Raw genomic sequence first — 27,145 nt, forward strand, 5'->3', positions numbered from 1 at the left:
ACAACTGAAGAACACTTTTTTTTTTTTTTAGTTATTAAGTAAAGGGAAGGTTACCCAATGTTTCTGGCAAGAAATCTAAAATATTATGCAATTAAAACTATTTTACATTGTGTGGATATATACATATATACATGTACTAGAATATGGATTAAGCTGCTGTAATGGGGAAACCTCCAAATATGGTGAATTGAATAAGATTAAACTTTATTTCTATCTCATGAAACAACCAAGATGAGGGCACCTTTTGTTACAAGGAGGCTATTTCAGTAGTTGCCAGCTTCCAGCCAGTTGGGAAAAGAGGAAAGGAAAGAGGCCGAATATACCACTTCTGTTTATTTTCCACTGGCCAGAACTTAGCCATAAGCACATGCCTAGCTGCAAGGAGTCTGAGAAGGCAATGGATTCTTCTGAGTGGCTACGTAACCAAATGAAAGCCAAGGAGTTCTGTTACTAACAGAAAGAAAAGGAGAATGGACACTGGTATATTTCTCAATCTCTGTAATATCTACATATAACACAGAATCTAAATATACTTGGAACATAAATGAACCTTATGATTTAAAATTTTTATTTTGAGTTTATTTCATTATGTATTCTATTAACATTTGAGAAATTTAGAATTTGTATTCCTTTGAGGGAAGGCAGCCCAAGATGATGGCATAGGAAGATCCTGAAACACTTCTCACAGACACACCAAATTTATAGCTATATATGCAACACTTCTCCAAAAAAGACCTGAAAAGTAGCTGAAAGCTCCTTCACAACAAACAATAAAAGAATCATATTGAGATAGGTAGGAGAGACAAAGATTCAGTCTCACCAAAAATCTCATCTCTGATCACGATTAGGAGGGATTGCACAAACCCAGAGCTTCTTGCTCAGGAATGTGGGGTTCATGTCTCACATCCATCACCTCAGTCCTTGAGACCTGCACCAGAAAGACACATGGGTTTGAAAAGCAACGAAGCTTATGTCCAAGAGAGCCAGAGTGCTCTAGGGCACTGAGATACTATTCTTGAAGAAGATTCATTTGCCCTGGGGTCCAATGCAAAAGCAGCAATTTGAAAATAACCTAGACAAAGGAGCTTTGAAGTTCTGTTTGAAAGCACCTAAACTATATATGAAGGAGATTCATTTGCTAATCTTAATGTGGCGATGGACAGGCAGGGCCTGTTGGGACTTTTCCAGGGACAGAGGTGCTGGTTTTTGTACTGTTCTTCTATCTTATTGGCACTTGTGGACATGCACAGTCGCATTCTCTTGCTACTCTGCTAAACTAGAGGGAGAGCACCCCAGTCTTTGCTCTTCCACTTCCCCACTAAAGCTGGCAGACACACACATTCCACACAGAGGACAATCTTTAATCATCTGGCTCTGGTTGCCCAGTTAGTGGAAGGAAGGAAGTAATAAAGATCAGAGCGGGAATATGGACTAAAAAGACAGTAGATAAAAGATCAATGAAACTAGAGTTGGTTATTTGAAAATTTGGTGAACCTTCAGCTAGACTCATCAAGAAAAGAAAAACACAAACAAACAAACAAAACCAAGGACTCAAAATCAGAAATCAAAGAGAAGTTATAACATACCACAGAAATACAAAGGATCACAAGAGACTACTATGAATAATTAGATACCAACAAACTGGACAACCTAGAAGAAATGGATAAATCTAAAGAAACATACAATCTTCTAAGACTGAATCATGAAGAAGTGGAAAATCTGAATATATTGATTACTAGTAAGGAAATTGAATCACTAATCAAAAACCTCCCTTTAAACAAAAGTCCAGGACCAGATGGCTTCACTGGTAAATTCTACTAACCACTCAAAGAAGCTGTAATACCTATCCTTCTCAAACTTCAAATAATTGAAGAGAAGAGAATATGTCCAAACTCATTTCATGAGGCCAGCATTGTCCTATTAACAAAACCAGACAAGGGCACCACAAAAAAAAAAGAAAATTACATGCCAATGTCCCTGATGAACATAGATGCAAAAATCCTCAGCAAAGTATTAGCAAACCAACTTCCAACAGTACACTAAAAGGATCATACACTATAATAAAATGGGATTTATTCCAAAGATGTGAGGATGGTTCAATACCTGCAAATCAACGTGATATACCACATTAACCAAATGAAGATAAAAATCATATGGTCATTCCAATGGAAACAGAAAAAGCATTTGTCAAAATTCAACATCCATTTATGATAAAAACTCTCAACAAAGCAGGTATAGAGGGAATGCACTGCAGCAAAATAAAGGCGATATATGACAAGCCCACAGCTAACGTCATACTCACTGGTGAAAAAAAGAATCCTAAAACTTGTATGGAACCATGAAAGATCCTGAATAACCAAAGCAGCCTTGAGAAATGCATCCTGTGCATCACGCATCCTGATTTCAAACTACATTACAAAGCTATAGCAATCAAAACAGTATGGTATAGGCATAAAAAATAGAATAGAGAGCCTGGAAATAAACCCAGGCATAGATGGTCAGTTAATTTATGACAGAAAATCTAAAATATATAGTGGGGAAAGGAGAGTCTGTTCAAATAATGGTGTTGGGAAACTAGACAGCCACGTGCAAAAGAATGAAAGTAGGCTACTATGTTATACCGTACACAAAATTAACTCAAAATGAATTAAAGACTTGAAGGTAGAACCTAATACCATAAATCTCCTAAAAAAAAAAAAATCCGAGTAAGCTCCTTCACATGGTCTTCACATGGTTCTTGACAATGAGCTTTTTAATCTGGCTCCAAAAGCAAAGCCAACAAAAGCAAAAATAAACAGGTGGGACTACATCAAACTAAAAAAGTTCCTGCACAGCAAAGGAAACCAACAAGAAAATGAAAAGGCAACTTAATGGGAGAAAATATTTCCAAGTGATATTTTTAGTAAGGGTTAATATCTAAAATACATAAAGAACCCTTCAACTGAATATCAAAAATAATTTGATTAATGGGCAGAGGATCTGAACAGATACTCTTGCCAAGGAAGACATACATATGGCCAGCAGTCACATGAAAACACAAATCGAAACCACAGTGAGATATCATCTCATATCAGTTAGAATGGCTGTTATCAATAAGATAAGAAATTACAAATGTCAACAAGAATATGGGAAAAGGCAACCATCATACACTGCTTGTGGAAATGTGAATTAGTATAGCCACTATGGAAAACAGTATAGAGTTTCTTCAAAAAATTAAAAATATAACTGCCATATCATCCAGAAATTCCACTTCTGGTTATTTATTTGAAGAAAATTAAAACCCTAACACAAAAAGATATATGCAACCCTATGCTCATCACAGCATTATTGATATTAGCTATGGTTTTGAAACAAGTCTCCATCAATGGATTCGTGGATTAAGAAGATATGGTGTCTGTATATATACAATAGAATACTGTTTAGACATAAAGAAAAGAATGAAATCTTTCCATTTGCAACAACATAGATGGACCTAGAGGATTAAGTTAAATGAAGTAAATCAGGAAGGGCAAGACAAATACTATATGATTCTACCTATATGTGGACTCTAAACAAAATAAAACAAAATGCATAGATACAGAAAATAGAATGGTGGTTACCAGAGTGGGGTGGATTTGTGGAGTGGGCAAAATAGGTAAAGGGGGTCAAGAGGTACAGACTTTTAGTTTTAAAACAAATAAATCCTGTGATGTAATAAATAGCAAGGTGACTAGTCAGTAGTATTGTAGTGCTCATTTGAAAGTTACCAAATTTGGGGCACCTGGGTGGCTCAGTGGGTTAAGCCTCTGCCTTCGGCTCAGGTCATGATCTCAGAGTCCTGGAATCAAGTCCCGCATCGGGTTCTCTGCTTGGCAGGGAGCCTGCTTCCTCCTCTCTCTCTGCCTGCCTCTCTGACTACTTGTTATCTCTCTCTCTCTCTCTCCCTTTTTTTTTTAGATTTACTTTTTATTGAATTTGTTAATGTTACGGAGTTCTTGCACTGCCAAACCATGCCTGAGAATTCAAAGAAAGAAATGGTACAATGGACAGCCTCACCCACCCATCATACAGTATATTAAAACTTGATTCATGTGCATTTTTAGATTTCACAATCTTTTAAGTTATAACAAGAGTTGGAATTTTAAATCTCCTGCAGGTCTTCAGATTTCTAGTATAGTATGCTATTAAATAAAAGTTCCACATACTCATCTCAGTTCATTCCTCAGTAACATAACCCCCAACAAAATTTTGCTGGAAAAAAAAATGCATACTTTTCAGGGGAAATATGTGGCTCAAGATCCAAGATTATTTGTTAAGATTTTTGGTTCCCAAATGAAGTCTTCAGTTTAACCAAGAATCCCTTGTTTCTTGCTTAATCATCCAACCTCTCCTTGGCTGGCTCAGCTGCTCACCCCAGTACACCAGAAGGCAGGTACCCTGCCTGCCGCCTCAACCACCACCTAAGTCATGGCCCAGATGTGGTTGGAAGGTCCTGTCAGGAGATACTGTGAACTCCCAGGAGTCAATTTCTGCACTGACACTTTCATCAAGACTGAACTCCTGGAGATGACTCACACCGGGGTAGTTTTACTCGCTCACTTGCTTCACTCTTGCCAGGAGCAAGTCTGCAACTCCGGCATTTGGCAAAGGGATTTTGTCAAATAAATAAATAAAATCTTTTAAAAAAAAAAAAAAAAGAAAGTTACCAAATTTTCTGTGGCCTGTCATTGAACAGAAACCTGGTGATTCACAGACCTGTACCCCTGGGGATAAAAATATATGTTTATAAAAAATAAAAAAAATTATTAAAAAAAAAAAGAAATGGAATCAGACTGTGCTAATTCTTGGATTATGAGTAGGGTGCTTAACTTAGCTTTTCTGTGTTTCATTTGCTAATCTTTATTTGTTATATGTTTTTAAAGGGGGTATAGAATTTATAATACCTATGTCAAAAGGTGTTTATGATATGTATATCGTATATGAAAACCTGGCTCCAGAAAGGTACTCATTAACAGTGAAGGCTGTTCTCCTTAATCTGGCATTCAGAAACCTCCACGTATAACTTCCTCTTTCTCTTCTTCTCTTCCCAGTGCTTTGGTAACACCAGATTATTTTTTTTTATCATACATTAACATGCCATAAATAATTTTGCACATTTACTTCTCTGTTCCCTATGCTTGGAGTTGCTTCTCGCCTGTTTTTTTTTTTCACTTCCCAAGGTTTACATTAGATGTCCTATTACCTCTTCAGCTCTCCAAACAGGTTAAGCACTCCCTTCCACGTACACCCATGGAAATTTAATGACAGCCCTATAACTGCTCTAACCGTCTATCACCATGCATACACTTTTGTCTCTGCCATAGATTATGAGCTTTTTAAAGGCAGAAATCAGGTCTCATTCATCATTCTATAGATCATAAGATGTGTTCCATAAATGTTTGAATGAGTCAGTGGGTAAATGGGGAAGATTAGAAACCATCAATTTGTATTTATTTTGGAGTCACAGAGAGTGCCCACATCATATCAGGAACTAGGAGCAGTAAATTAAGATTGTAGTTTAGGAACTAAATTTTTTAGATCTACATAAATACACAAAATCATCTGGAGAAGACATAATGGCTCCAGGCCAACAGGACTCCACAGAAACCAACTCAACTGTACTAATAATTTATGTAAAGGAACAATGGGCATTTAAAGAAGAGTGGGTTAACCCTAGTAATCTTAGAAAATCAGGGTCACTGTGGCAAGACTTGATGATGGCTCTTTGGAGTACTTTTCAGGAAGGAGTCAGCTTTCTAGAATTTGAGTCCCAACTGTAACATTTTTCATGGAACACCATAGATAGATCATCTTATTTTAGCCCAGTGCTATTAAGCATGCATGCCACATAGCTCTCATTTGTGTCTCATTTGTGTTCATCTCACAGCCTTTAATTCTTATTCTCCCCATTATAAATTAAAAATTGATTTCTGATTGTGATTTGGCTACTCAAGTGGACTCATCCATTATAGACTTCAGTGAGGTACTCCATGAGAAAATTTATACACCTTCAAAGCTAACACCCCTGTCCAGTCAGCTTTCTTTTGGATAATATTTTTATACTTTTGATTATAAAATAGACCAGTGTCCATACCTAGTACATAAAATGAGTGATGAGAACTTAAAACTCTTCCACATCTGCCTAAGATGATTTCTAACACCAACATAGATACAATTCTTATCATTATTCTTCTTCAAAAAGTCCTGTTAGTTAACTTGGTAAAAGGATGATATGACCTGGGAGTACTGCTAAACTTAATACCTAAGGTTATGAGTCTGAGTTGATTAGGCATTTTGTCCTCAAGTCACAAAGACTGACTCATTTTGTCTCAAGAAAGGTGAATATATTGTAAGGGTACAAGTGGCACTTAAAAGGAAGGAGCATTATAGGAATCCAAGAAGGCCTAGAGGACAATAGGAGAGTCAAGATCCAAGCATGAGAGCAAGAGAATTCTGATTTTGCCTCTTCACATTGAGAGCTCAATAGTTTTCAGTTTTGTGCTTCACTATTAACGGACTCTCTCTAATGGCTATTTCTGACTCTCTGTTTTTGTTTTGAGTACTTGTTGACATCTGTCTTCATAAATATTCAAATATTCACAGAGGGAAATTCATATTAGACCTCAAGCCACTCTCATTTATGTTCAGGCAGAGCCTTTGCAAAATGTCTCATCTGAGGCTGCTGTCCAGTCTATAGGCAAGTCCCCTGGGTTCAGGTTCTCATCAGAACAATCTCCTGTGGTGAGACCGGGCAGTTGAATGGTTGGAACCTGATCAACTATGCCTCAGGCACCCAGGAGGTCCAAACATGGGGCAGTTCTCCTTATAAGAAGCTGTGGGTTGGCAGGAACTTATAGGTTAATTAAGTCAGTAATTTAATCCATTCAGACAAAGAACGCAAATGTAAGCGTATGGATGGGCTACATCAGAATCTCCTGGGATCCTTCTAAAAATAGAGAATTCTAGGTTTCACTTTAGACCTACTAAATTAAAATCTCAGTAGTAGGAGTAGGAGGAGGATTAGAGAATTAATTAGAGGTAGAATTAATCCTAGAAGTAGGATTAGAGAATATACATTTATTCTCCAAGTGACAACAGCTCTAACATATTGATGGAATGGAATTATGGGAAGGATGGGAAAGCTCAGGCTGAAAGAAAGTCTTTATTGGGGCATCTGGGTGGCTCAGTTGGTTGTGTCTGACTCTTGATTTCAGTTCAGGTCATAATCTCAAGTTTGTGATACAGAGCCCTACGCTGGGGTCTGCACTGGGCATGGGGAAAGCTTGGGATTCTCTCTCTCCCTCTACTCCTTCCCCATCTCACATATATACACATACATGCACACACACTCTCTCAAAAAAATGGAATGAATGAATGAAAGTCTTCCTGATTCTCTTAATAAATTTGTAGGGGAATTCTGATGTACTCTAATGGAATTGTGGCTAAAAACACAAAGTAAAAGTGCCAAGGTACAATAGTTTCTTACAAAGAATTTAAAAATGTAAAGAATATGTTTCCCTGTAGATTCCAGAGTTTATACAAATGAGAGTCTAAGAGACCAGAAGGAACTAATGTTAAACTCAACCACGATGAACTTTGGAGATTGCCTTAAGCAATGTTGAGAGCTTGCTTCATTTTCTTTTTTCCTTATATATAACAGGTATATTTGGTAAAATATCATGATGTATAAAGTAATTTTTTCAAAATGCTACCTAATTCATAAAATTTTCATGAAATAATTTAAGAAAATCTTTTATTTTAATGAAAGAAAGGAAATGATCCTTTAATGCTTTAAAGGAAGAGTTATTTAATACAGATATTCCCTAATAATATTACTATAAAAATAAGCACATACTACTTCTAGATATTATTATCTTTATTATAAAATATAATTTTATGTTGAGGTAACATTTCAAAGGATATTTGGCAAAAATCAATTGAATTCTATATACACAATTTCATTATGTGCAATATATGTAAAGGACAATAATTTTTCTAGCACATAGACTGATTTTAGAAAAAAATAAAGCTAAAAGTTCTCTATTTAAAGAGGGATTTCTTTCTACTACTCTCCCCCACCCAGTCTTCCATATTGTATCACCAGTGTGGGTGAGTCAGTGTTCATGGGAATTCCAAAAAAAGCATCAAAAAGGGTAAATAAGTTGAAAACAATGTTTCCTTTATCCAGAATACCTCACTGTGCCATAATTTGAAAGTGCTTTCAAAAACTAAATATTTAATCATATAGGATTCACTATTGTTTATCCCAGGAATGAATAGAATTCTCTTGTCTTCAACAAAGAAATCTTATGCAGAGCTCCAGCACTAGTCTTTTCTGCTGTGAAGACCTCCCTGATTTTCCAAGGCAAAGTTGGTCCCATCTTCTGTGCTTCCATATATTTTGTTCATACTTCTTACAGCACTTAACACACTGCATTGTAATAATTCTTGTTTCCCCCATATGTATCCCTGTTTAGCTTTTTTAAGTTTATTCATCCCTCTATAAGCTCCTCAGGAGCAAGAAACAAGCCTTAAGCTTCTTTATATCCCAGCACCTAGCACAGTGCCTGGTACATAATAGAACCTCAGTAACTGTTATGTTAATGAGTTAGTAACTATTTCAGTTGTGAAGCTATAATGTATATCTTTCCTTGCTTCCAGTCTCATTGAGTGTGTTCTGGTGTCACCTGAGAGTATTTAAACCCTATAAGTTGGTGACACCCTAGAACATTTAGGTGACACCCTACAACATTTCCTTTCAGAAAGAAATGACCTCTGGTTGTCCTTCTGATTAAAAAAAAATCAATAAATTATAGTTATAATGATTTCCTTATTCTCCAACTCCCAAGACCCCTATAGGTGAGAGCCACTTCTTGGAGAGTTGACACTAGTAGCCGTCTTGGCAGTCATTGTCATCTTGATCCCCAATGGGTTTGTTGTGATAAGTATCAACTGTTAATTTTCTGCTTTCTATCTCAGTGTTTTTTGACTGGCCATCTTCCTCACTGCTTGATTTGCTCTCAGTAGAGTTGCTGTCTTCTTTTGATTTGCTGCTGTCCTGAGAATCACTGGCATCATCTTCCTCAGACTGGCTGTCTTGCTCAGACTGGCTTTCTTCACTCTGGCTCTCTGCTGAGGCACTGTGAGACTGGCTCTCCTGGCTAGAACTGTTCTCCTCATTAGAGGACTCTGGGCTTTCCTCTGAGTCTTTGAGGCTTTCATTGGATTCACTGTCCGCTTGCTCCTCTGTGGATTCACTTTCTGAACTGGAGGGTTTATTCAAGCTGTTCTCTTCACTGGAATCACTGTCTTCCTGATCTTCTGAGTAACTGGTGGTATTATCTGGGTTGTCACCCCTGGACTCACTCACTACTTCTTCCTGAGATTCACTACTGCTTTCCTGAGATGGCAGATCATCCTCTTGACTAGACTCACTACTGGGGTCTTGTACATCTTGACTGTCTTCTTGGGACTGATTTTCCTCACTCTCTTCAAGAGATTCACTCTCGCTGTTTTCCCTAGATTGACTGAGACCAGCTTCTTTCGAGTTGGTGTTTTCTGTTGAGTCACTCTGGATTTCTTCCATTGTGTTGCTATCATCAAATTCATCTATATCGTCTTCCTCAGAAATGCGGGACTTTCTGAAAATTCTCCTCCTGGAATATTCTACTGATTGGCTGTCACCTGAATCCTGAGTGCTTGCTTGTTCATCACTGTTTCCTTTTGATTCTTCTGATTTGACACTAGCACTGTTCATTCTGGAGTTACTTCTATCACTCCTGATAATGTCTGGATCATCATTCTGGATTTCTTCATCACCAAACTCGGAGCCATCTCCATGGCTACTATCCCCTTCACTGTCACCTCCCACCCAGTGCTCCTCACTCTCACTCTCTCGAGCAGAGTCACCTCTCTCAGACCTGCTGTTCACCTCATCCTCATTGTCAAGGTCCCTGCTCTCACTGGTGGTATCTTGGCCACTGTCTTCCCCTTGCAGGGCACTGTCTTCCCTAGATTGTGTGGTGTCAGCTGAGTCCTCATTACTTTTGAGTCTGGAGTTTCCTCCTTGTCTCTCTTCAGGTCCTGGGCCATTGTCATCATCACCAAAAGTGTCATCACCACTGTCATCTTCATCATCATCGGCTCCTTCTTTTCCTCCATTCCTAGAAAGGCCACCAGCTGGTCTATGTGTATATTGATGATCATCAAAGCCCTCCTCTGATTCAGCGCTGTCACTGGGGTCTTCATTTTCCTGGAGTTTGGGGTTAACAAACATGGTCAGTACTCCAGGAGCTGATATAGAGGGTGTTACCTAGGCTCTTCCTACTTTCTTCTTTTGTCCCTCCTTCTAAACCATGGTCAGTTTTACTGCTCAATAACATGTCTACTAAAGGTTAGAGGAAAGAAGAGGAGTTGAAACTCAAGCCATTCCATTTTATATAGGCACAATTCACTCACTGCTACAGAAACTTTCTTAAAAAGCTCTATAGAAATCACATTCATGAAACTCAAATCATATTGTAAGTCTGATTCCTAGAAGAAATTCTCAGCGAATTTTTTGTTTTTGATACATTAAAGAGATGTTTGAAACACCCTTCAAATTTTTTGGCTTAAAACACTTTTCAAAATTATTGGGTGACTTTAAAATGACCCACATTTTTTTCTAACCAACTCTGGGTGGGTGGCAGGGGGGCAGCAGGGGGAATGTACTAGGGCAGTAGAATGGAACTTTTAGCTAAAATGAAAGTAAAATGTTATGGTAAGATATACATCTCACCCATACTATATTTATACTTCATTCATACAGGCAGAGGGTTGCCTGTAGAAGGCTTAGCTAGAAGAGTGCAACTAGTGGGACCACTAGGGAGTCTTAGTTCTAAGTGTGAGCTCAGAGAGATTATCCCCATAAGTCAAACGATTGGAAGCTCTATACAGATAAAGAAGGATAGTGGGTCTTCATTCATTATGCTTTGGAAAAATCTGCTCTCTTTACCATATCCCATAGCAGAGCATTCTTGCTGACTTTGTTTTTATTTTTCTACTTGTCCCTACGGATCAATGTCTGATTTTGCAGTTAGGAGTACAGAATGATGACATCTCTTCCCATTGTTAGAGTTCACACTGGTATGCTGGACTAAGCATCTTTTTAGCTCCCCATTCCTCAATAGGTACATACTGCGCCCTTCTCAAGCAAATACTATTACTCTTATTTGAGAGTTCAGAGAATATTGAGGCAATAAATCATAACATCTCCAGAAAACATCCCCAATTATGTGTTTATAAATTTCTAGAATGTTCCTCAGACCATCTTTAGTAATAGTGGTAAACTAATAATTCATCTTCCAACTAGTTGAGTATAAAATACAACATGGACCAAAGCCTCAAGGAGAAACCTGGTTCCTGGAATCTCTGGATCCCCATAGGTTTGAGTTTGGTCAAATGGTAGGACAACCAAGAAAGTAATGACATTTAGTCTTAAGAAAATAAAGAGTGCCAGTTTTTTCTTAAAGGGTTATAATTACAAGTTAAGTCAGCTTTTCTCATTACCGGGGTCACCACTGAGACTGTTTTAAAGACAAATCATTACCAAAGAAGCTGTTTCAGTTAAGTTTCTTCAGGGCCTTCCTGTTCTCTCCTCCAATAAGATCCTTGACATGGAGGAGCTGTCTAGGCCCAGCAGGTACTTGATGTTAACCAGAAAGCTTTCTCTGCCTGATCTGAACTGCTCCAATTATAAAAGCAACATTTTTAAAGTGATAAATGAGCTATTACTTGTCTAACATAGTTTAGGACCATTTGTGCATGTGTGTGTGTGTGTGTGTGTGTGTGTGTGTGTGTGTGTGTTCTTTTTAATTAGAGGACATCTGGGGCCACAGTGTCTACAGTCTGGCCCCAGCGATAAATACGGAATGAACATTATGTCCACATCTGAATTCTCCCACTCATTTTTCTCTTCTTACTTTATGGGATGATTTAGCTAGCATAACTAATGGTTAGAAAATATTACATTTAGAATGGTTGCAGGTAATTTAATCTAACATCATTTCCTTCAATTCCTAAGTAGCCTGAAAAGTTAGGAAAGGTCTGTTTAATTACCTGTTCCTCTGAGCTAACTTTACTTTCTTCTGATGACTCACTGCTCTCCTAAAAGGAAAAGAAAAAGTTGTTTATTTTCCTTTTAGTAATTTCCAAGGAAAAAAACATATGATACATATAAATTGCTTGCAGTTTGGATTTACTGCTGTCCAAATGGCTTAAGGTGATAAGAAGAGTATTAAAGTAAATTTACTCTATGAGATGTTTATGGAAAAAAAAAAAAATGAATGAGATAGTTACCAAAGGTGGTGTTGGTGTCTGAGCCAACTGTCCCTGTAAAAACAGGAAGGAAAACAAATTACTCCTTTACAGATGGATCATGTCTCACGGATATTTAAAATAATTTTAGTTGAGGGGCGCCTGGGTGGTTCAGTGGGTTAAGCCACTGCCTTCAACTCAGGTCATGGTCTCAGGGTCCTGGGATCGAGCCTTGCATCGGGCTCTCTGCTCCACGGGGAGCCTGCTTCCCCCTCTCTCTCTGCCTGCCTCTCTGCCTACTTGTAATCTCTGACAGTCAAATAAATAAATAAAATCTTTAAAAATAAATAAAATAAAATAATTTTAGTTGATTTTTTTCATTTCTTGATATATAGTTTACATTTACATGAGTAATAATGGCATTTTATGGTGAAATGGCTAAAAAGAGAATATGATATGGCCTGATGGCCTAGAAAGTTCTTGTGAGCTATAAGACCTAGAAGATTTTTGTGTTTCTGATACTTCACTTAGAGAAAAATATACTTTCTTTGGAGGTGGTTGTTTGCACAACCTAGATAAAATGTAACATAGGGGGGAAAAAAAACCAGCATTGAAACTTAGAACCCAGATTTAAGTCTCAATTAGCTTCTTGGCTTTTGGTTATAGCCCTGAAAACCACTGTCTTGGTTTTAGTGCTGAAATTCACATGTTCCAGGAAGCCCCTAAGTCCTGGGTAAACTGTGATGTTTGGTCACTCTGTGTGTATCTGGGCAATTCAATTCACCTTTTCAATGTCAATTTTTTGTTCATAAATTAAGAATATTAGCAACCACTGTGCATACTCCACAGAGTTGTTATGAGGAAGAAATTGGAAGCATCAATATGATATAAGCTAAAGAAATAATCCATTTTGAGAATATCACTTTATAAAATTCAGTGATAGATAAAACTGAATTGAGAAAGCCATTAAACCTTTCTTGAATTACATAAGATCACACATACACAAAAACTAAGTCTGAAACTTAATTAGGCATAGTTCTGATGTATTTCACTTTTTCACTTTTTTTGATCTTATAAGAACTCTTAAGATTGCCTGAGCCACCTCTTGTGCCTTCTCTGCATCTCCACTCCCCCTTCCCCTTAAGCACAGCAGGATCCCCAAATTCCTTGTGGTTCAAAGCTGCTGAGCCATGGGTGTGAAGGCCTGAGGTGCACAGAAAAGCAGGGAGGAGCTGCTATCAGCATGGTTTTAACACTCCTCTCAGCATGCTAAGCAGGAGTATCTCCCCAGAGGAAGGAGCTATAATCACTTGGAATCTTTGCCCGTGACCCCACAGGCAGGCACAATGCTAGATTCTCAGAAGTAACTATCGGTTACCATTTAGAATTAAAGGATAGAAGGGAGCAAGACATTGGTATTTTTCTAATGCCAAAGCTAAACGTGAGAACCTAACACGTTTGTGGTACTCTTAGAGTCTTTGGTTGAATGAGAGAGAGGATCTATAGTGGCTGCTTTTCACTTAACCAGCCAAAGGACATCTCTGATGAAAGTTCATGAGAAATCCTGCAATGCCAATTCCATTCTCAGGCAGGAGCAGAGCCCCCATCCCAAGCCTCTGACATGATGTGGCAACCACTAATAATGTTGTGCCCAAGCTCCATTATATGCAAAAGCCAGCAGGTAACAAGGTCATGAATAGAATACTCTGACTTAGCATAAGATTTCAAGCCTTACTTGTAGTTTCAGTCTTGAGAACCTGTTGCTCTCCTAGACTTGGCCCCTTCCTGAAAGGGTTATGATACCCTAATAGAGAATGTGGATTCTGGAGCCAGAGTGACCTAGGTTTAAAGTCTGGCCCTAACACTTAATAACCATGTAACTGAGACCAAACTAGGTTACTCTCTGTGTCTCAGTGTTCTCTTGTGAAGCACATAGAAGAGCCTAGCAATGGTTCTTGAGTTCTTGAGAATTAGTAACTGTTAGGTTATTCAGAGTTAATACTCAATCAACATTAGCTATTACTCCAGAGACTGTAGTATTCTCTCATCGTCCGTCTTTTCTCACTTTCTAAGACTTGACCTCCTGCCTGCCCGACATCTCCTGGTAAAACAGATTTCTAGTCCTAATCCTTTAAGAGCAGTTTGGTTCACTGTCATCCATTCCCTTCCACTACCGTGGACATCCATTATGAAAATAAAGCTAAAGGAAAAAAGTACCTCCTCACTGAATTATACTACCAAGTTGAAGTTGAAACATTATATGAACTAAATTTTTTCACATGAACTAGAAATTATAGCTCTTACTACCTATACCTTAGGTTATTAAGGTGTTCTTAAAGCATTAACAGTTTCAACATCTGTGGCGGAACCAATATATTTAATAATATATTAAATTAATAATATTTTTAAAAACCTTATTTCTACTCACCTTCCATTCTTCAGAGCTCTCAGATTCAGTATTTTGATACCTGGCTACCTAGAAAATTTAGTGCACATGGTTAACACAGAAACTTTTCCAAGGCAGTAGCTTTTAACACTTTGCATATGTAGGAAGTAATAGTCAAATTTTGTATGAATCAGAATCAGCTGGACGCCTTTTAAACCACAGATTGCCCCATCCTTAGAGAGTCTGGCTCAGTAGATCTAAAGTAGGATCCAAGAACTTTCATTTCTAACAAAATCCTAGTTGGTGCTGATGCTATTGGTTGGGGGACAGCACTTTGAGAACCACTGATGATGAAGAAAAATGAGAATCATAGCTATATGACTCAACAGAATAAGGACTAACTCAGATAATATTTTAAAGAAAACAGCTTCCTAAGAAACTACTATTTTCATCTGACTGGAAGATATACAGCCACCTTGCTTATAGCCAATGAACATTGTGGAATTTTAGGTGTAAAAGGTTTATTTCATATACCCCTACGCTGATACTTACTGGGATTGGAAGAGCACAGGACAATCCCCAAAGTAACATAAGCAGGATACTGGTCTTCATAGCTGGGTGTGACACCTCTACCTGTGGTGAAGGACAGAAGATGTTTTCTCTATGCTAAAGAAATATAGAAGTTTTAATTTTTTAACAGTTTTTTCCTATTAAAAAACACAACTTGTCCAAATGTCTGTCAGCTGATGAAAAAATAAAAGGTACTGTATTCACACAATGGAATATTATTCAGCCATAAAAAGGAATGAAGTACTGATACATGCTACAGAGTAGAGGAACCTTGAAAACATTATACTGAGGGAAAGACCAGACACAAAAGACCACATACTATATGATTCCATTTATATAAATTGTCCAAAATAGACAAATCTATAGAGACAGAAAGTAGGTTGGTGTTTGCCCAAGGCTGGAAGAGATGGGAGTTTGAGACAGTTAAGGAGTGAATTTTGGAGGTAAGGAAAGTTTTCCAAATTTGATTTCAGTGAAGGTTGCACAATTCTGTGCAATGGCTAAAAATTATTGAACTGTATACTTCAAGTGTGTAAAGTATATATTGAATTATATCTCAATAAACAGGTTAAAAAGAAACCTTACTTCTAAGAGATAAATTGAAAATATTTCAATGGAGAGGTCTATAAATACTTCTCCTCTAACCCATAAAATTTGATAAATGGAGGAACAAGTAAAGAAAGAGGAATAGAGAGATTTCTGACCAATCACTTTTATGATAATTATGCACCTTAGTGTGGTACATCAACTTGTCAAATATACACATAACATGGAATTTAGGGATACCGTTGATGGATCATCTAACTTGTCTACACACACACATACACACACACACAAATTGCTTCTCAGTCACATTTATAACTTCATAATAATATTTAGACAAAATAGGTTGGTTTTGCCCTTTTTTCCTTGACCTGAAGAAGTGTACTTGGCAGCCTTCACATTACAGCTCCAGAAAGCTCTTAATATCTGCTGTGCTACAACAGAAACATAGATTGTGCTAAATTCTCTAAAATGTCACTCATGTTACTGAAGGATCTCAGGAAGTTGAGAGAGGTTTGGAATATTCTTGTGAATCACGCTGAGTGAAACATATAAAATCAAACTGTATTTTCCTGGATGGTGGCTTCATTCCACACTTCAAGAGCTGGTGATTTGGGGAAACAGCCTGTTCTAGATCTAAAAATAGGTGTACTACATGCTAATACAAAAAGTTACTGAAATGACTTAAAGGGAAAATAATTTGCCCTGCACTTGTAGGCCCTGTGGCTGCCCTAACCAATTTGTCAGATGGACTGCCAGGCATTTTGTCAAAAATCCTGCAAGTTTATTTCAGACTTCACTTTTGTTTTTAAGGTCCTGCAAATAATTTTAACCTCTGATCTAGAAAATAAGAATACATTGCTCACTAATGTCTGAATATGCTGAATAGCACCTGTAACACATCTCCAGAAATCATTTAATTTGTTTTTAAATTTATTCAAGAAAATAGAAATCCTAAGACTGAGAACATTCCTCATTTCTACTTTCATACAGCTCAAATAGCCCAATAGATATTCTCATTTTATGTATGAATGTTATCCCACTTCAACATAGTTATTCTTCATTTGTATTATTTTCTTTATTCTGATTCAGTGTCGTTCATATTAGTCCTTATATTTTGATATTTTTGTTTCTTTTTCAAATCTTCTGCCAATATTAATAGAAAAAACACGAAAATGTTCAACTGCATCTAAAAAAGCCTGATTTTAAAAGATATTACTTCTGAAAGAAGCCAGAATATCTTATATCCCCAAATATGCCTCTTTGACATAAAAATTATTTTTTTATGAGAAACAGCATTCGTAAGAAAGATCCTGTGATCCTTTTTCTTCCTAAAAGCAGGAAACTCCCATGTGAAAGGTGGCTTCCCTGTACCCAGAGGGAAGATGTACTCATCCTCAGAGAAGAGAGCTCAGGGCTGAGAGAAGTCTGTACAAACGAACCTTGTTAAACTAATCCTATCTTCCCAGTCACTTCCCTACAATTTACTGCCCCAGCCCAAGCGCTTTTGTCTTGTCAGTTCATCACATAAGTATTGTTTCGTTATCTAAAAGTTAGAAAAGTGGGACGCCTGGGTGGCTCAGTCAGTTATGTGTCTGCCTTCAGCTTAGGTCATTATCTCAAGGTCCTGGATAGAGTCGAGCATCTGGCTCTTTGCTCAGTGGGGAGCCTGCTTCGCCCTCTGCCAGCAGTTCTCCCTGCTTCTCTCTCTCTCTCTCTCTCTCTCTTTCTCACTCTCTCTGACAAATAAATAGAAATCTTTTAAAAATAAAAATAAAAAGGTAAAAAATAAAAAGGTTAAAAAAATAAAAGGTAGAAAAGCTTTCTGCTCTGGTCACTTCTTCAGGTCTTCATTCTCTTATGAAAGCTACCATATACATATCGAAATTTCAATAAAACTTACGTGCTTTTCTCCTGTTAATCTCACTTAGGTCAGTTTAAGTCTTAGACCAGTGAAGACCCTAGGAGAGTAGAGGAAAATTTTTCCTCTTCTCTATTTCCCCTTAGCTCCCACAATCAAAACATTTTGCTTTCTTAAGTTCTTAGGTTCATTTTTTAAGCCAAGGAAAGTTTCCCCTAAATATGATACTCTCAACTGCATGCCAAGTGGTTTTGGCATCACAAGTCAAATGAAAATTAGGCTGTTCACCATTTTAATTTTCAAACTGAAATTTTAATAGGGTGATAATCTCATGGTGTTCTGAAAGCTAGCAATATTCCAGACTTGATATAAGGCCAGTAAATACTGAGTTCTTGTTTTTTAGTTTAGTTTTGTTTGTTTTGCTTCTCTTTAAAAAAAAAAAAAATAGCTGATATACTACACTAATGAATGTTTGACTTTTTACAAAGTATGTGCTTCCAGCATTCATGTTTCTTAGGGTTGGAATGCTATGAAACACAAGAGAGATGCAGTAACTTCCTTGTGCTTCTCCAAATACTATTTAGCACCCTGACCTACAACAGTAATTTCCCAAACTAAAATAAAATGCACCCAGGGGTCCTGAGAGTGGAAGATGCCTCTCATAGAATGTAGTCTGCCATCAAGCATTAAAGAAAGCCAGATCTTAAACCCTATATTAGGCTTTCAATTAGTATTTTTATAAGAATAATTATGCTTTTGTGAAGTATATTCCAAATGAGAGCTGCAAAAGTTTATACACTTTTCAGCTACATTCTAAAAAGGGCAGAAGCAGGTATGTGGTAGCCTTATTTTGAGTAATTATTTGGCAAAATAGCTACAAACCCTCTTGAAAGAGATGAGTCCAGAATCCCAAGTTCTTTTTTGGTGATTGGTAAATATCATTTCTACATTGTATATGCTATCATTCTACAGTGAAAGCATGTGACCAAAAAAATCAATAACCTCAACTTGCATTCCACCAGCTTGAAGGGCAGTGGGTATAAAAGATTTTCAAACTTTCTCATTTTTTCCCCCAGAGTTGAAAACACTCAAAATGTTTAAGATCGGGAGTAGGGAACTTCAGTCTCTCTCTGGATACTCTCAAGTATAACCAGAAATTCTCTGTGCTTCCAAGAAGGGAAATTTGTTCTGAAACTTCCTCCAAGTTAAGATTCACTGTAAAGTATGTATCTTCTTTTATGTAAACTGAAATGAAAGCAATAAGCCAAAAGAAGGAAATAAAGGATTGAAAAATCACAGGCTCAATTTATTATGTTTGATGTGCTTATTTTTTACTTAGTGTTGTTAATCTTCAAAAGTACCATGAACAATGTATCCATCCATTAGCAGTCAACAAATGCTTTTTAAGAATATCCTATGAGGGGCGCTTGGGCGGCTCAGTGGGTTAAATCCTCTGCCTTCTGCTCAGGTCATGATCGTGGGGTCCCTGCATCAGGTTCTCTGCTCAGCAGGGAGCCTGCTTCCTCCTCTCTGCCTGCCTCTCTGCCTACTTGTGATCTCTGTCTGTCAAATATATAAAATCTTAAAAAAAAAAAAAAGGAATATCCTATGAACCAGGCACTGTTCTAGGTGCTGAGTATACAGTCTTTTGTAATAATGATACAGTAATAACTGTAATAACAATACGGTAGTATGTAATTAGCTGGTCCTACAAAAGTAAAGTTATCCAAATCCAACTAACCAGAATCTCCATTAGCTGCAACTTGCTTCATTACTACTCTTTAAAAATAAAATAGAATTTTATATATGTTTATAAAAAATAAAAAATTAAAAATAAAATAGAATTTGACCAGGATATGAATTCTATCAGGAATTTGGAACACCAAACAAATAATGCAATAAAAATATCCAGTCCTTCCAACTGTAATTGTCTTAAGTCAGTTATAGTTGATCCCACATCATATGCCTTCAACCATAGTAAAATAAGTCCAAGATGCCCTAAAATTAAACATAGATTTGGAAGGCCTCTAAGCATCCGAGGCACATTGGTCTACATTACCATTTTGGCATAGCTAAGTGGACCGATGCCTTTAGAATATTGTTTGTTCACACATTTTAACCAACTACATCAAACTAGGATAGTCTATTTGACCCTCAGGTGCATGGAGAGTATGGTTCACTAGAAGTTACTGCTCCTAAAGAAGGCTGGTTGCTTCAAGTATTGCTATTACATTTGGGATTTTCTAGATGTCATAGGGAGTGCATTACATGACCACAATTCCCATTTTCTGTTATGGAAGACACACACTTATGATACAGATGAAGTGAAATAAATGCAGCAAATAAAAATAAGGATTGGAATATATATATATTCTTAAGTCTTCTACAACGGAAAGTGTTTTTAAAAGACAGTTATATTTTAAAAAGACAGTTATATTCAACATTTTTTTGAATTCTCTTTACAAGGCATCATGCTAACAACAATACCTACATAACCAATACAAAAGCACTGTAATTATCCATCCTTGGTTTATTTCAGTGGTCTTAGCATCTTCGTTTAGTTACTCAGTTCATAATATTATTGGATACTACCTAGATAAATAGCATAACGGTTTTTAATTTGAAAGACCGTATTTTGGGAGGCCTGCCAGTCTAGTTTAAATTCTTTCATAATGTTTTGTAGGCCATGAACATCACTATATACACAAAACCTAAATGTAAAAGTTTTATTTGTTTTGGTAATTAAAACTAACCTTCAAAATTACTTTCCATTTGCCTCCTGTTCAGTAAACTTTCCCTTTTAGAACTGCTGTGCAGAGATCTAATTAAAGTAGTACAGAGAAAAACATCTGGCTCTGTTTACTTAATATGTCATTATCATATCATTATTTGCTGTGGCATAACAACAGGCACAAAAATGGAAATCATTTTAACCCAAGGCTCAGCTCTCTCCATCTTTCTCTAGGTGGCATAATGCCCTTCAACATTTGCACACATTTAATATTTTCCAAACATAGCAGAAGTCATTTTAAAAATTTTCATAAAAAATAAAATTTCTTACCCTTTTTAGTTCACAAAGAGTTTTCCCCAAAAGTCTCAACAATGAGGCTGAAGTTCTCAAAGAGGAAATTTATGCCCAATGACGCCACTCTTGTGTTGATGATCTGCTGTTCACTTCTCTGACGGTGCAAGAATTTAAACTCGACTTCAGCTCTTCATAGCCAATCAACCTCAGGCTGGGGGTGACTGACATCATAAGGTGTCACCAGGACTCCAGTACACCCACACTTCCTTAACTTGCAGAGGCAGATTTTCCCTAAAAAGCTCTTGTGGTTCTCAAATGACTAGACTAGTTTCCATTAAATTGAAGATCTTCCTAAAGCTTTATTTTGATTTCTAAATATATGTCATTCACATCCATGCAGGCTTATGAGCATTATAAACAATGACAGTGTCTTCCACCCCACCCACTGATAGATCCCAGCAGACACATGGATGGGAAAAGGAGAGTCAAGGAGTGGGTAGCAAGTTTCCTGTTAATGTACATTTCCAGTTTGTACATGAAGAACTTCCTAAAATACTAGATTTGCCTAAATTGTTGGTGTTGAGAATATGAGCATTTATCCTTTCCCTTCTCATCTTTTAACAACCACTACTACTTCTCTCTTTTACCTCTCCTCTCCCTACCCCCCATATACACAAAAAGTCCAAAATTCTTAGTAACCTAGTGAAGTATTACAGAATTCTGTGGTGATTAGAAATATTAAAGCAACACCCCAAGCTACTTTTGTTTTTAACCAAAAATAATTTAAATCTAACACTTCACTATTCCTCCAACTGCTTGCCATGATTTAATTTAACTCTTCTCTTTGAAATCAGAATTGGTTTATGGGGAAGCCTAGTTGGGTAACATACAGAGAAACCAATTTCCAAGAAACTCTCTGTCATCACTGAAAATGTAATGAAACAGATATAATAGTATTTACCAGGGCTCTTCAGGGTATGTACTGAAGATTGTTGTAGGGAGCGGGAAGTGAGTTGGCACCTTCCAAGGAGCTTGCTCAAGTAACAATAGAATGGCCACTGAATATGTTACCAGGAGCTTTGGGTGGCTCAGTTGGCTAAGTATCCAACTCTTGATTTTGGCTCAGATCATGATGTCAGGGTTATGGAATCAAGCCCCTTGTTGGGCTCCACACTGAGCATGGAACCATGCTGAAGATTCTCTCTCTCTCCCTCTCCCTTCACCCCTTCCCACTCTGAAAAAATTAAAAAATAGAAAGAAAGAGAATGTTACCAGAACTTAACTTCCTCAAGAATGGGTATGTTTGCTTTGTTTACTAATGTATACCCAGTGCCCTGGTACCCCATCTTCTGGGTCATGAAAAGCACTCAGTAAATACTTTTATAAATGACTGAATAGAATGGTTTCAAAATGGGCCAATTTATTCGTTTTTGCAGAACCTGTATGACTCACTCTAATTTTTATGAACGTGTTAATAATTGTTGGAATTTTTTTTTTGTTTATCTGCTGTATCTCTAGCAAACCACATATTATTTTTTTTTTTATAAACATATATTTTTATCCCCAGGGGTACAGGTCTGTGAATCACCAGGTTTACACACTTCACAGCACTCACCAAATCACATACCCTCCCCAATGTCCATAATCCCACCCCCTTCTCCCAAACCCCCTCCCCCCAGCAACCCTCAGTTTGTTGTGAGATTAAGAGTCACTTATGGTTTGTCTCCCTCCCAATCCCATCTTGTTTCATTGATTCTTCTACCCACTTAAGCCTCCATGTTGCATCACCACTTCCTCATATCAGGGAGATCATATGATAGTTGTCTTTCTCTGCTTGACTTATTTCGCTAAGCATGATACGCTCTAGTTCCATCCATGTTGTTGCAAATGGCAAGATTTCATTTTTTTAATTTCATGCATCAATGGAATGATACGTCATGCCTGTTACAGTGGGACAGTTTGCTACCTTGTATAACTCAACATGCTGATGCAGCTAGGCATGCAGAATTATTCCCAGAGGGAGGCAGACCCAGGAAATCAGAAATGGTACCAACTTAACTGAGGTGGTGTTTCTTTACCCTTTCCCAAAAACCTTATCCACCTGTTGGGACCTGACCTTTTACAAATTAGCTCGATGAAGGGCATCTTTGCCTTTTTTACACACCAGGTCCTGGGAGCAAAATGCTAATGAGGGGAATTTTCTTATTTGGGACCAAAGGGTCACTTATTCAATCAAAGAATATTCACTGAGGACCTCAATAATTATATAATAAATGAGGGAATGAATGAAAGAGTAAAGTGTCCCAACTTCGGCCTGGCTACCAGACTTGTTATGCTACAACCCATTCAAGTCACCCCCTCCCTGGCATAGACACTTTTGATAATACTGCATCGTTTGCAGAATAAAGTCCAAAAGTCTCGACTCACTGAGGCACTCGTATGCTTTTGCGGTCTGGTTTTAGTTCCTTCTGTTGTCCCATGCCCTTTCTCTGCACAGCCACACTTCCTCTGATGCTATCATTTATCTGTTCTCTATTGGATAGGCAATAACGCTTCTGAAGGGTGATACTTGAATTTGAGAGTTTATTTTTAAAAAAAAATAGTTCCTCTTGAGCATCCAAAATCTGCTATCTCAGGCTGGATGAACATCTTTAAAGATGTCAGAGCTTTCCCTCTCAGCAAGCCAGGAGCCCAAGGCTCTGACTCAGGCCTGAGATTCCCAGAAGCTGGGGTTTTGTTTGCAAGTGAGAATGACCTTCAACAACTCAGCACAGAATTGGGAGGATATTGAATGAATCTGGCCCAACCCCTTTATGTTACTTCTAAGAAAGCTAAAACCGTGAACAGTTAAGCACTTTGAGGGCACAGGGTTCAGGTGACCATGTAGACGCTAAAATCCAACCTAGGGCTTCTCCCAGTCCATCCTGGTTGACACCCAGTTGCCTTGTGGAAGACAACGTTTCCTCCCACACAGTCACTCATCAGCAAGAGCTTGGGGTCATTGATGTTCTTCTCTAGGCAAATCACATGTCACCTTCTCTTTTCAGCTCTGAAGTTGTGAATTTTCCCCCAAAACTTCAGTCTTCTTCTGCCTAGCTGCCAGTGGGATCCCTGAAGCTCCATAAAGTATTCTCTCTGCTGGCCAGTGCTACAGATGAATGCCATAAATACCAGCTGTGGGTAACAAATGATTCACACAGGGAATAAAAATTTGTTTTCTCTGAGAGGTTACATAGTGGTATTGGTTAACCAATTGTTGGAATTTTTAACTGATACTCCTACCAACCTGTTCCAGAAGATTGGGATATCCAATTTCATCCAGGAAAAAAATATCAAATATATGGATTTTTAACTTATTCAGTGTGAACTTCAATGAGGTGGGAAGAGGCAAAAATGAGAAGAAAGGAGTCTACTTTTATATAAGCTTGATTAGAAGACCAGAGTTCATATGAGGAAACTAGAAATTCCCAATATTCTGCTCTGGTTCTCAATTACACTTGCCAGGTGGTTTTATAGGTCTTGACTGAAAGGTCGATCATAAAGAACCTCTTAATCTTATGTCAGAGTGGATTCTGGGAAGATTTTAGTGGGGGATGTTATAGGACATTATTTTAGAATCTCTCTAAATCCCTTCATAAAAACAGTGCAACTTGGTGTGCCTGGGTGTCTCAGTAGTTTAAGCATCCAACTCTTGATTTCAGCTCAGGTCATGATCTTAGGGTCCTGAGGTGGAGCCCACATGGGGTAGTCTGCTTGAGACTCTCTGTCTCTCTGTCTCTCTCTCTCTTTCTCTCTCTTTGCCCCTCCCTCTGCTATAGCACATGAACTGTGCTCTCTCTCTCTCAAGTAAATCTTTTTTAAAAATAGTGCAACTAGTAATACAACAAAAAACAATGAACAAAATTTACAGCAAATATAAATGTTGTAGTTACCCACTGTTCTGTTAAAAACCATTCCAATACTTTGTGTCTTAAAAAAAGCAACCATTTTATTATGGTTGGGGCTTCAGTAATCTGGGGACTTAATTGGAATAGAATATCAGGATAGCTCTCTTATGTGGTTGTTGTCTAGGAGTTCAGCTGATACTGTTATTCTGAAAACTTCAGTACTATGGCCTCTTTTTTTTTTTAATATTTTATTTATGTATTTGACAGAGGGAGACATTCAGAGAGGGAACACAAGCGGTGGCAGTGGGGAGGGAGAAAAAGTCTTCCTGCCAAGCTTGGATGGGCTCAATCCCAGAACTCTGGGATCATGACCTGAGCGGAAGGCAGACCCCTAACAACTAAGCCTCCCAGGCGCCCCTATATGGCCTCTTTTTGTGGCTTGGACTTCTCACGTGTTGGCTGGGGTCCAAGAACTGCCCCAAATGTCACTGTCTACATTCTATGTTCAGATCAGTCACAGGGCCATCCCAGACTCAGAAGGAGAAAAAATAGTCTCTGCCTATTGATGTGAGGATCAGAATGAATACAGGAAACAAGGAAATGGGAGGCCATTTTGGAGACTGGTTACAAGACTACATGACAGGTTATACCCACAAACTCCAAACAAAGTGGCTGAAGACAAACGGCCTAATGCCACAAGACCTACATAATACTATGCAAGAGTAAACAGAGGGAAGCATTCATAATAATACCAAAACCAAAACAATATCAAAAGAATCCCTAATTACCCAATATTGGAAGATAATAACAATTCATTATTTTTTTAACTGAAGTATAGTTGACATACAGATTATATTACTGTACAAACATGTGTACGAACATAAAGTATACAAACATAGGTGTACAACATAGTAATTCAGCATTTATATACATTATGAAGTCATTACCATAGTTTAACTACCATTGGTCCCCATACAAAATTATTACATATTAACCATATTCCCTATCCTGTACATTATATCTCCATGTCTTATTTATTTTATAACTGGAAGTGTGTACCTTTTAATCTCCTTTCTCTATTTTGTCCCTAAAACCCATTCCCCCAGCAACCTCTAGATTGTTCTCTGTATCTATTTCCATTTTGTTTTCTTTGCTTTGTTTTTTAGATTCCATGTATAAGTGAAATCATATATTTATCTTTCTTTGATTTATTTCACTTAGCATAATAATATCTAGGTGCATCCATTTTATTGGAAATGGCAAGACTTCATGGGTGAGCAATATTCTGTTTTGTATATACACCACATCTTAATCCATTCATGTATTGATGGACACTAAGTTTGCTTCCATACTTGGCTATTGTAAATAATGTTGTACTGAGCATAATGGTGCATATATGTTTTCAAATCAGTGTTTTCATTTCTTTCAGTAAATACCTCAAAGTGGATTGCTGGATCGTATGACATTTCTATTTTAAATTTTAAGAACCTCCATACTTTTTCCATAGTGGCTGCATCATTTTGTTCCCACCAACAGTGCACTAGTGCTCTTTCTATTCCACATTCTTGCTAACACTTGCTGTTTCTTAGGTTTTTGTTTTGGGTTGGCTTTTTTTTTTTTTTTTTTTTTTTTTTTTTTTTTTTTTTTTTTTTTTTGGTACTAGCCATTCTGGCAGGTATGAGATGATATCTCATTGTGGTTTTGATGTGCATTTCCCCAAGGATGAGTGATGTTGAACATATTTTTATATGTCTGTTGGCCATTTGTATGTCTTCTTTGGAGAAATGTCTATTTAGGACATCTGCCCATTTTTTTTATTGAGTTACATGAGTTCTTTATATATTTTGGATATTAACTCCTCAAGAGATATATTATTTTCCCATGTCTTCTCCCATTCAGTAGGTAGATTTTTGTTATATTGGTTTCCTTCTCTGTGCAAAAGCTTTTTTAGTTTGATGTAGTCTCACTTGTTTATTTTTTATTTTGTTGTGTTTGCCTAGGGAGATAGATCAAAAAAAATATTTCTAAGACTAATGTCTAAGAGCCTACTATCTATGTTTTCTAGGATTTTTATGATTTCTAGTCTTACATTTAAGTATTTGATCCACTTTGAGTTTATTTTTTATATGGTATAAGAAAGTTTCATTCTTTTGTATTTTAGATGTCCTATTGAAGATTAATTGACTGCATAAGTTTGAGGTTTATTTCTAGACTCTGTTTTGTTCCATTGATCTTTGTGTCTGGTTTCATGCAAGTACCACATCTTAGGATATTAGGGAACTATTGTATCAGTCCCTATTGTAGTGTTCTCAATCTTTGGAGCTTCATTTAATATTCTGTTGTGTTTTCTGCTTTTACCCCCTGACTGTAAACCTTGAGAGCAGTCTTGTTCAACAAACATTTGTCAAAAGCCTGGTGTGTCCAGCACTGTAGTGGGCATGAGATATAAGATGAATGTTATAGCTGGACCCTGGAGCAACTAGCATTCTAGAACAACATATTAAATAGAACTTTCTGGGATAATGGAAATGTTCTATATTTGGATGGTTCAGTGTGGTACC

At 37.4% G+C, this 27,145-nt stretch overlaps 1 protein-coding gene across 1 annotated transcript; it reads right to left on the reverse strand.

The window, feature by feature from the left end:
• Positions 1 to 7,924: 7,924 nt before the first annotated feature.
• Positions 7,925 to 20,822, reverse strand: DMP1 (dentin matrix acidic phosphoprotein 1). Its single transcript, XM_004756109.3, has 6 exons — positions 20,734 to 20,822; positions 15,251 to 15,331; positions 14,741 to 14,788; positions 12,355 to 12,387; positions 12,115 to 12,162; positions 7,925 to 10,270 (listed from the first exon to the last, which is right to left on the reverse strand). Exons 2-6 carry the CDS (start codon positions 15,308 to 15,310, stop codon positions 8,906 to 8,908), a joined length of 1,554 nt encoding a protein of 517 aa, XP_004756166.1. The 5' UTR covers positions 15,311 to 15,331; positions 20,734 to 20,822; the 3' UTR covers positions 7,925 to 8,905.
• Between the last annotated feature and the right edge of the window lie 6,323 nt (positions 20,823 to 27,145).

Source organism: Mustela putorius, unplaced genomic scaffold (assembly GCF_011764305.1).
Source record: "Mustela putorius furo isolate JIRA1106 unplaced genomic scaffold, ASM1176430v1.1 tig00000382_pilon_pilon_pilon, whole genome shotgun sequence".
Taxonomy (NCBI): domain Eukaryota; kingdom Metazoa; phylum Chordata; class Mammalia; order Carnivora; family Mustelidae; genus Mustela; species Mustela putorius.